Genomic DNA, 11956 nt, shown 5'->3' with positions numbered 1-11956 from the left:
GCGATCGGAGCGGATTTGAGTTCGATTGATGGAGCCGGAGCGGATTTGTATTGGTATGATGTGATCGGAGCCGATTCATATTGGACTGATGCGATTGGGGTGGATTTAAGTTCGATCGAAGGAGCTGGAGCGGATTTGATTTCGACTGATGAAGCCGGAGCGGATTTGTATTGGACCGTTGCTACCGAAGCGGACTCGTACTGAGGAGGCGCGATTGAAGCAGATTTGTATTGCAATGACGCGATTGGAGCTGATTCGTAGGCAACCCGACTGACCGGTACGGATAACCTTGCCTTAGCGGGTTTCCATTCAACAGTCTGGGCGTCCGAGTCGTAACCGTGGAACGTCTGCGTTGACTCGGCGTTGGAATAGGTGGACTGCAACTGCGGTTGGTCCAATATCCTGGACTCGACTAGTGGAGCGGATTCCAAGCGAGTCTGCCACGTGGCAGGGCCGGCCAAATCGAACCTTTGCATGGACTGCGAGGACACGGCCAAAGGTTGGAGCGGAGCAGGAGACGCGGAGACGACTTTGGAGACGGTGCGCAAGATCGGTGACGCGGTGACGGAGATAATAGGTTCGGCAGGCACGGTCTTGAAGGCCAGGGCGATCGGCTCTTCCAACGTCTTGTAGTATGCTGGCGCTTGTTCGCCGCCGCAGTCGTCATCCGCCTGCAGCTTGACGGCTGGTTCGTTCATGCCATACTCGACCTTGTACTGCACGTTGTTCGCCGAGACGAGGAGCAAGCAACTGACGGCCAACACGGAACAAATCTACACGAAAAATGCGAGTATTTTAACAGTAGCACATAACGTTGGACCATATGGTATTTCACTATGCTATTCCTATGCTGCAACGTAAAATAAGCTCGGCAATGCGAACGTGCTCACGCAGTCAAGCTCGACCGCTTTCGAGGAGAAAATATCCCGGAGAAATATCGTTTTGGAGGACGAGCATCACCAGATATCGTGCTGTACTGTACGTATGGAAGTGCTTGGCAATTTAATATGCAATGAAATCGATGGCGTTATGAATAGTAAAGCGCAGAGTGGCAGAGAGCGGTCGAGAAGGCGTATGGTCGACAATCGTTGTTTTTAATTATCTGTGTGAAGTGGGGGTAGGGGAGAATATATGGATAACGTTTTGCAACAAACCGTTTTTCGAAAACGCGTTTGGGAAATAATTTCTCCCGTACAACGGTATCGAAAAAGAAATATTTCAAGAAAACTTGTTTAGAGCATGTGTCTAGTTGTATATATTTGATACATTAGAAAAATTATTCTAAGCTCACGGAAGCGTCTATCATACCAATAAAAATGAATATCGTTCACTTACTTGGATGCAATTCATAGTGACTGCTGTTATGGTCTTCGGTGGGTGCGAATGAATCAAGATACTTCGATGTATCGGTAGTGTCAGTATTGTACAGCTTGCTGACCAGTAGAGACACCAAAGTCGTTGTATGATAAGTTAGGTGACGGTCGGTGTTTATATACCGAAGAACACGCGAACACGCGTAAAAAAGTGGGGTGGTTTTATTGGGAGACTCGAAAACACCGCTGGAATAACCTCGTTGAAATTTCGAAACCGATGTCACTAATAGGTGCATACAAACCAAACGGATATCGTGGAATGCGTCGTAACAACATCGCGACGACGGCCGTCGTGTTACATGACCGAAAACATTCGATAATATTATTGTTTGCACTACAGCATAATTACTATCGTTTGGTAACAACAGCAATTACCGTATTGACCGACGACGTATTTGGAATCTGCAAGAGCTGTGCTCAAACTCCTTTCGTCGAAAGTCGAACAGCGTATTATAATATTGATTTCAATACACAGAATGAAAAATAAATCTTGTATTGTTTCGTCAATTATAAACGTAGAGTAATGCCGAATGGTGCGAAATTCTAAACTTTTCGTTGAAAATATCTTATTATCCCGTTGAACATAATTGTATTATGCGTAGGTGTGGGACCGGATTAAGGCCTAGGCTCGTGAGTCCCGAGACTAGAGTCCGATATTTTATGTGATGGCACATTTTGCAACTGCAATAAATCGGCGTATAAGTGAGAGTGTTCTTTTGCTAAACCCTGCATATGCATGATTTAAACACACTGCACAGAGCTTACGTAGAATTATTGAAGATGCGTGTGTTGTTAAAACGACATTGAACGTCCCAGATCAGGTACACGTTTGCAGTTGTGCGTTTTACATAAAAAATGTTATTTGCAACCTCGGAAAGGCCACCCGATTTTTAAAATTAAATTTATAAATGTTCAATATATAGAGTCGTTTATTTGACTGGTGGGTTATGGTGGTGGGTAGGAAAATTATATTTTAATATTTTAATAGACTACACATACCTGTTCAATTATATAATACAAATAATACTTAATCGTTATAACAAAATCCCTATTTTATAAGATTAAACAAAATACCGTATTTAACGTTTATTATATGCATTGTTGTTATAATTAAATATATGTATAGCAATGTGTATTTATGACTATATAGACAGCAAAATAAAAATAAATACATTTTAAATAACAAAAGTTTATCAACATTGTGTAAAATATTAATTTGTCTAAAATTATGTAGTAAAACAGTATTTTAATTTACCCACGATCAAAAATTAGATTTACCCGCTGCCCGGACGTTATGATAAAATGTTTATTATTATTTCCTTGCATTGGTTATATTGAAATTATTTTGCAAATTGTTCTTATTATTATTTCAGAAAGGTTTGACAATAAAAGTAAAATCTATCCGAAGCTACTCCATTTTACGATAGGTAATTGAAAACATTTTTTTAGCTTATAATTGGCAAATAAAAGTATTCTGGGAAAACAAAATTGGAATAAATACAATGAAAATAAACCACAAAACGCTGTTAACTAATTGGTTCAAAAACGAAATTCCTTCCACCGTTAGACGTATAATAATATTTTATTTATTTGGGTGTTCAAAATAAAAACATTTTCTTTTTTAAAAGTAAAAAAATAATAATGAATGTGTATACAAACAATACAAACATGTTCACTATTTATTAAATGGTTTTTTTTTTTTTAAAAATATCCGGAATGAACATTTAAATATAATATGACTTTTAAAGGAAGAAACCCACAATAAAAATAAATTATAATTAATAGGTAAGTGATATTTGAGAGAATTATAAATTAATTTATACTATATAAAGTATTATTTGAATCTATTAAAATATACCATTAAAATTGATTTTAAAACTTAATCGTTATTATGAATAATACTGCAATACTAATCGGATATTTTATATTGTTTTCAACAAATAATATTTAAATTAGCTTTTAAGTTACAAATTTTACCAAATTATAATTAAATAATACATCCAAAAATATTATTTTTTAAAATTGTATAATTATTTTAATAGGAAAATAATTTAGTACTAAATGCTAAATAAATAATATACCAACTTGAGTAAAGAATACTTAATTAGTTTTTGATTTCACAGTTGAATATGATATATATATATATATATTATGACATTTTAATAAGTTTCAAAAATTGTACAATACATGTTTTAAGCATGTGTTTTAAGCAATGGTTCGAAAAATAACTTTCTAAACTGTTAAAGTGTATATACATATTATAATTTCATACATTTATGAATCTGCAAACAGTTTTGGATATTAATCTGTCCACTAAAAATGTGTCTAAAAAAATGTTATGATACGGAATATTCCAATTTAGATTTCAGTCAGTTACTTTATTTACCTACAAGGTAGGTATTAACTTTGATTATGTAAACAAAGCAGATTGGCTGAATTTTCGTGAAATATGATATAATTATAAATAAATATATCATGCAATAAATATATAAATATTCAAATAATAATATATTATAAAGTTATAATTTATTGTAAACAGAACATGTTTAAAAGCAATTTTTGTGCTCCTAATCAGAATTTCTCGATCTATTTTCGATTGCCCAAGGAATCCGCTTAACCACTGTTACTGCAGCACCCAACTCTGTAAATAGCCAATATTTCTCTGTTTATCACCTTTGTTTTATTGCAAATTATAAACTTCTAGTACTTTTCGTCGTTATATATCTATTCGTAATGTTTTCAATATTATATAGGTTTGCATGAAAAGCCCAAAACGACATAGGCTGTAAAAGACTACAGATATTAATAAACACCGTCGTGAATAATTTATTACATGTCTTTGTGAAAACCGCATTTGCATTGACGAATCTAAGGGTCGGATTAAAAAGTTCACTTTCTGATTTTTTTTCATTCCATTGAAAACCACGTTGAAGAAAAAATAATTTTTTTTTATGTTATGTCAACACACGGGTGTGTATAAAATTGTCACGATCATAATACATACGTTCAATATAATAATAATATAGCGATTGTGCGTCACTTTTCTGAGTACAAACGAGCTGAAACGGAAAACATACGATAATATTACTGCGGGAGGTATTTTTCACGATAATATGTGTATTTTCCAACCCGGGACCGTGGGATCAAACAATATCTATAAAATCAAATTTATATTTCCCAAGTGGCCCGCGAGGCCGTATTAATGTGTTCATTATATTCACGTTGCGATTGATTAAGCGAATGCTATTGCGAATATGAAGTTCTAATGCGTTAACGGAAATAACTTAATAATAATAATACAACGAACAAACAATGTAATGCAATGCAAATTATTGTAGCTATGTACTTTATAAAACGAGGAATTATTTTTATGTTCGGTTGTTCTAACCTTGAAAGTACGAAAATAATGTACAGAAATATGTTTTCGTATTAATTACATATATTTCTACTACACAACTATAGGAAGGATAATGGGTGAAAGAGTACGGGACACAGTTATTGTATGTCGAGTATTTTCTCGCAGCGAGAAACATTTCGTTACAATTATCATTGAAAATCCGAAAATATCCGAAATTATTTGCAGTCTTACGTTCAAACCATGAACAATATCATTCAAATAGCATTTATTCCCCGTTTCGAGAAATGTATTCGGGCATAACACGGTTGCCGCACAAAAAACCAAAAAAAAAAAAAAAAATGTGCATTAATTTATAATACACAATGTATATTATGTGTCAAAGGTCAGGTACACTAGCTGCGATATCTGAACGAATAAAAAAAAAATAAATAAATATGAAAAAAAAGGAATGAAAAATGTGTACGTGTTGCTGTCGTATGAAACTATACTTTTATGGCTACGTATTGCTAAGAACAAATAAACATATAACATCAACGTGTCGGGTATTGTTATCACGTCGCATGCGTAAATCGAAATCAATTACAACAAGAATAACGTCGTACAACGATAACGACACGTACTCGAAAATCCGTTGTTAACGAAATCCAAGTCATTAGTCCGATCGAGACGTTGAATACTCTAAAATAATTAAACTGAAATAATACAACAAGTAATGTACTCATCGCAAACCAATCGAACCTACCTACTGCAGTTATCCTTGTCGACTTACCGAAATATAGAGAACCGTTGTACATGACGACGGTGTAGTTCACCAAAAATAAAAAAAAAAAGTACTCAATATATAAGGTTTGTTGACCGACGTACTTCTTGTTGGTAATATTTTCCACACATAAGGAACAGAAATCCACAAAAATAGTTACATTTTTTAGTAGTTTAAAGAAAAAAAAAACAAGAATTGATAAATCCAGGCAATTATGTATATAATTTAAGACCTCTAAAATTTTACGAGTTTTGATGTTCGTTATACAAAAAAAAAAAAAAAAAATTGTACTTTAAATTATTACCATAACTATCGACTACGTCGTAGTATTAAGATTTAATGCTCATAGTTAATGTTAATTAAATTTATTATCATTCTGAATTGAATTTGAGTTTCTTTTTCTTAATTTTTAATAAATTGTACACTTAATTGTCTTTCGGAACGCTAGATTATTTCTAATTTGTTGATAAAAATGGATTTGTTTTTTAATAACATGTACGGGTTCACTAAAAACAATCAATTTACTTTAATGATGTTTAATGCATGTCTATAATATGACTAATTTTTATTAAGTCTTATATTTTTTATTTTCTTATTTTATTTTTTCGTATTTTAGTCGATAAAATCCAACACATTTCCTGCACGTCTACAGTGTATACTGTACACTTATTAATCGTATTTACGTATTCATTCGTCAAATGATTAATTTTATAATATTGCTCTTATTTTTTTTTTTTACATCTATGATATACAATGTGTAATTATCTATATAATAGTAATATTTATATATACATATATAAAGTAAATAATTGTAATGAAATGTGAAATAATTTTGGTAAACATCTAACTAATAACATAGCGATGTAGTGTAGAAGAAAAAATAATAAGTTTTGAGATTTTTGAGGTTTTGGTAACATAAATAATTAATTAAATAATATATTATATATTTAATATTATAATATTAAAACTAATCTCTATCATAGAATATCTAATAAAAATAAATAAGTAAAAATTAAATCTAAAAACTTTCTTAATGCGCTTCCAATAGCTAAAATCAATTTTAAAAATGTCTTAATACCATAATTTTTTTTTATAGCATGCCTACTTTTTATCATCCGATTTTTTGAAACACTATAATAATAAAATATAATTATTTAAATGTGTAGTAGAGTTTTAATAAAGTTCAGAAAAAAAACTTCCTCGTCATAACAAACGGCAGTTTATATTACATTTTTTTTTTTTTTTGTTCAAACTTTCATCACTGTAAACGAAATACGTCAAAATTTCTAGCAAAATTATATTAAAATTAAATGCTGTCCGATTTACTTTAGTATCTCGAAGTTAACGCTTGTGACAAAATGCACGTTTAATTTCGGAACCGATCATAATATAGCACACGCCATGATTATAATAATAATATTGCCGTACGTGAAACTCGTATCACAATTCATTATACAATGAATATATAGTTCATGTGTAGGTCCTTATTACCGAATATGCACTGTGACTAGAGCCTTCCAAAAATGGTGACTTATATAATTTTTAATTATAACTACCTACTTAATTATAATTTAATTAAAAAATTCGAAAATATATTAAAAAAAATATTGTATTAAATTTTGGTAAATGTAATATTCATTTATTGATTTCATATGTAAAAACAAATTATTTATGACATGGATTTTTCATAATGTAGAGAAAATGTTTAGATTTCTCAAATAACTTAATCCGAACTTATATATATGTAAACATAAGGTGTATAGACTGGGTGGGGCTAAAATTAAAAAACGTCTACAGCACAAACCTTTTTTAACTTTATTATATTTTTATTGACATAAGGAATAATACTAATACAGTTACTAAAACAGTTCGTCAATATCATTATATTATTTTCTGCATTGTCAATCATAACCTGCTAAAGATGATATTAGCGCATCTAACTTTGAAATCTACTCATTAGTCCGAAATAGAATAACATAATTTACAACATTTAGCGTTACTCGTTAGTATAATACATAATATGCATTATTATTATTATTATATAATATATTTATAATATCATTTATAATATTATAATCAAATAATAATTATTAAAGTAAAATGTGCAGTAAAAAAAAAAAAAAAAATATAACTGCAAAAATAGATTTTATTAGGAATATTATTAAGAATTTCAACAACAAAAAATTAAACCATGTTCATCTTAACGAAAATTTACTAACTGATAATAGAATATGTATGTTCCCTGAATGTTTATTATTTTATTAATCCGAAAATACATTTTGAAAATAGTGAAATCAATAACAATTGTAAAATTAATAATTACTACTTTTACTAGTACTTTTTACACCGTACAATTTTTAGAGATGTAATCTTATCGATATTTACGAAAAATAAGTTATTTAATGAAAATATTGAATTCCAGCCATCAATATAAGATAAAGATTAAAAATATTCCACATTAACCGATTCACACGTGTTGGTTTTACGCATAGTTTTTTTTGAAGATAAAATGTTTTGGATAAAAAAATCTGCATCAAACGTCAAAATGTATATTTTATCGCAAAAATCGATTAATAAATTCAAGTACGCATCATGTATTAATGTTTTAAAAGGAAAACGTATATTTTTACCGTCGACAAACGAAATTTAACATATTATTAAAATATTTGTTTGACCTTAAGAAAATTGACCTATACAATATTATGATATTCTTATACTATATAATTTATTTTCAACTAAATAATTTTGCCGTCATTTATTTTTTATTTATCCAGAGAACACCACAAGAAGGCGATACTCTTAGTTCTCAGAAAAATAAAATTGTTTTTCAGTTCACAAAAATGGTAAATTTAACAAATTCAAAATTTAATCTACAATATTTATTAAAACGTATAATTAAAAAATCAAATTTACACAATATTTATAAAAAATATTTCGGTATGCGCTTTACAGGTTTTTCTCGATCTAGATTCAATAGCGACTGAATTTTTTATGCATTGTTATTTATTTGCTATCGATTTTATATATTAATATATATATATATAAATTATATTTATTTTGACTAAAATTACTTTAGGTTTGGTTTTATAACAGTCATCTTTTCAGGATCAGAAACTTGTTTTACTGTCTATAGAGCGCATACCTACAAAATAAGCACAATTTCTTTTTGTTCGCTATAATATAATATTTGACTAAACTACGACAATATAATTATAAATTTATTTAAACTAGTTTAGGTGAAACGGAAATCTTATAATAACAAAATTTGGGCAAAATGGGTACCTGGGCGAAACGAGTTCCGTCCTTATGTAGACATATGATGTATAATAACATATACGAGAAAGTAACACTTGTCTATAATGGTAAAAATTAATCGATGCACTATGAAAGTCAAATGTTTTCGAATAATAGTAATTTTCGAATATTTAGTTATTACCTTATTGTTTGTGCCGTTGATGTTCGGCCAACTTGAAGGCCGTGTCGTCCGACTCGCCCGTGGGCTTCACAAATCGTCTTTACCCGTGGACTATTTAAGAGCCAACAAATGTTACCACAGACACATTCATCACTGCAGAGTTGTCCATCCAGCAAGAGCAGCTACCGATAGCATTTATACATACATAATATTCACCCGATCTTCTCTCAATATGATGCAGTACAGTCAAGTAAGCAAATAATATAATATATGAAAAAAATCATTTATTATAAAAACCTTTTTTCGGACAGTTAAGTAAATCATTTTTTGTAATCATAAAATTAGGAATTTTCTATGTATTAATTTTTTTTATATTATGATACGATATCGACATAAATAAATCGATATAGATAGTTGAAAATATACTGTTGTGCAAAATTAATATTTTTAAATGTATTATTAAAAAAGCCTTGGTTTTCGACGTAATAAGATGAACGTGTGTTTTCTTTATTAACAACACAATGTTTAATAATTTCAACCCATCGATACATATGATTTGACTTGGTAATAATGAATAATAACTGCTGAAAACAATTATTATTGTATTATTTAATTGGAGTAGGAGTCCTATACATATTAACGGTTTGAAATGTTTAAAAATAGTGTTAAACAGAAAAATATACGTTTCCCGTAAGTAATTACCAAGAATCAATTATTTTATTATATAAGACGAAAATCTTACTATCATAAAACAAATTTTATTTAATCATATTTGGTATTTTTATTACATCAAGCCCATCTCCCGAAAAATAAATAAATATTTAGTTTTACACTATTTGATAATATTTTACAATATCTTGCTATTCGGAGGTGTATACACCTATAATTAATCATTTATCTTTAACTTTCATCTTTTTCTCGGTCCTATTATATTTTCAACTCCCCGGTCTCATTTTATATCGTCTTGTTCGTCTTTCAAATCAAAACCTTGATTTTCCCGAACAACTTTTAATGTCTTTTATTTTTACATGACTGTTGATCATTCATCTACTTATTACTCTCCTATTAATTGTTATTAGTCTATTGTAAGTGCTTTATTATTATTATGTTCTAATGTTCGACTTGCATCGAAAAAATAAATAATTAAAAATCTGATGTCCGGGATATAAAATCCAGATTTTCTAAAACGTCGCCCGTTCAACAGGGTAAGACTAAAAAAAAAAAAATTAAAAAAAATACTAAAAATTTATCAAGTCGACACACGGGCACGCTCAAAATACATTTTTATTCTTTCGCCTTACCTAGTCGTGAGAAAATTCGATTAAAATTTATCGCTATGATCGGAAAAGATTACTTTTCTCTCCCAATAATTTACGTTCAACGATCGCTCAAACGTCTAGCACACCGTTCAAACGCATTTGAAAATCTTTCATCCGATCGCGTAACCGCGTAACGACCCAACTCGATTGAATACGGTCTGTGACATTTCGTCGTTTCGTTTTCAGGTCGGTTTGGCGCTCCTGATGACGATCGCGTTCGTACTGCAGTGCACTTCGGCCGGTTCGCTCGGCTACAATTACGCGTACGGCGTTAACGACCCGTATACTGGCGACATCAAGGACCAACAGGAGTCCAAGAACGGTGACCAGGTTATCGGTTATTATCGGACCATGGATTCGGACGGTATGCTACGCACTGTTAACTACAACGCACACCCCAAGACCGGTTTCCGGGCAGTGGTCAACCGCGAGCCATTTTTCCCCGCGACGGTTGTAGGACAGCAGCCGTCCGGAGAATTGTCCGACGGTAGTCAGCGACTGGTGAACAACGTACTGCACAACTCCCCGATCGTGAACGATTATGCCCGATTGATCTGACGCAATTCTCCTGCACCAATCGCCAACGAACAACAATAATTATAAATTCCATCAAAATTATTGTCAACGTAGTCTTTTTTCGATATTTAGACACTCACCGCAACAATTTATAATAAAATTTAATTATTTACCACGCAAACTTGAGTTGTTTTATATTATCGTATCGTTTAGAAGACAAAAAACTCGTACGAAATAGTACGATATGACGTTCTGGCGGGATTAACAACGAAATACTATATTCGTTCGGCGAATGCTATCAGTGATCATTTTTTTTTTTTTTCCGAATGTTTGAAAATTGGAAAACTTATTTATATTCATGATATATTTTAAAACCTAACTACGTAATATTTGTGAAACTGGGAATGATAGCATTTAGATATAATGACTTTCTCCAGTAGCGTTGCCTAATTGGTAGTTATGGGTGGCGGGTTTACCGCTGGTTAATAAGAAAAAATATATATAACGACTTTACTTCTATGAATGTATCGACGATATGTTTATATTGATGAATAATTTTGTATTTTTAAATAATTACTAACCGTCACTGTTTTATGTGCTTGTGTTTTTTTAAAGACAATTGATACAAAAATGGTTTTTTTTTTTTTTTTTGGTTTTTGGCCTTTATATTTTAATAGGTTTTGCAAGTTTTTTAATTTGATTCGCATACTTGTCTTAGTATATACTGTATGTTGGTTTTGTCATGAATCCGGAAGGATTCTTGATATTATAGTAATTCTGTTCGTAAACAAAAATAAACGCCATTTTCAACAATACTATAGTCTATGATGAACGGAACACAATGAAGTTTTCCATCCATCCTACATTCCCACAACGAATTATCGTTGGCACGCAAACAAAATTCTTATTAATCTGTGCGTATAAAAATATACCACATAATAATAGTAAAACACCACTAAAATGTGATTAGAAAGAAAATTTAGACTTAAGAAAATAAATTAAGGAAATACTTTAATTTATACTTAATACTACATACTTTAAAGTCTAGCAGCGTTGTCTATGTGTGTACAGAGATTTCTGTAAAGTTATTCGATTTCAAAATGACCATATTATTATGATTCCAATACACTCGACATTGAAATCTTCGTGCGGTTAAAAAATAAAAGCGAATTGTCAATTCGGTACAGCATTAAATAAATACGGGTCTTCCCGTAT

General features: G+C 30.9%; 2 protein-coding genes across 3 annotated transcripts in view; one reads left to right on the top strand and one right to left on the bottom strand.

The window, feature by feature from the left end:
* The window catches only part of LOC112683028 (atrial natriuretic peptide-converting enzyme), a 197684-nt gene that overhangs the window by 166652 nt on the left and 19076 nt on the right, over positions 1-11956 (bottom strand). The window lies entirely within an intron of this gene.
* Positions 8495-10906, top strand: LOC112683029. The gene is made up of 2 exons (XM_025553870.1): positions 8495-9156; positions 10412-10906. The coding sequence occupies exons 1-2, from the start codon at positions 8851-8853 to the stop codon at positions 10781-10783; spliced, it is 678 nt and encodes a 225-aa protein (XP_025409655.1). The 5' UTR covers positions 8495-8850; the 3' UTR covers positions 10784-10906.

Source organism: Sipha flava, unplaced genomic scaffold (assembly GCF_003268045.1).
Source record: "Sipha flava isolate LNK unplaced genomic scaffold, YSA_version1 217_pilon_pilon, whole genome shotgun sequence".
Classification (NCBI taxonomy): Eukaryota; Metazoa; Arthropoda; class Insecta; order Hemiptera; family Aphididae; genus Sipha; species Sipha flava.
This window is presented reverse-complemented; position numbering and strand designations above follow the sequence as displayed.

What these genes read in the sequence shown, in the direction of transcription:
- LOC112683029 (XM_025553870.1), top strand. Translation starts at nt 8,851, where the DNA reads ATGGTAAAAATTAATCGATGCACTATGAAAGTCAAATGTTTTCGAATA. An exon ending in ATATGATGCAGTACAGTCAA is followed by an intron (nt 9,157 to 10,411) that starts GTAAGCAAATAA and finishes TTTCGTTTTCAG; the next exon opens with GTCGGTTTGGCGCTCCTGAT.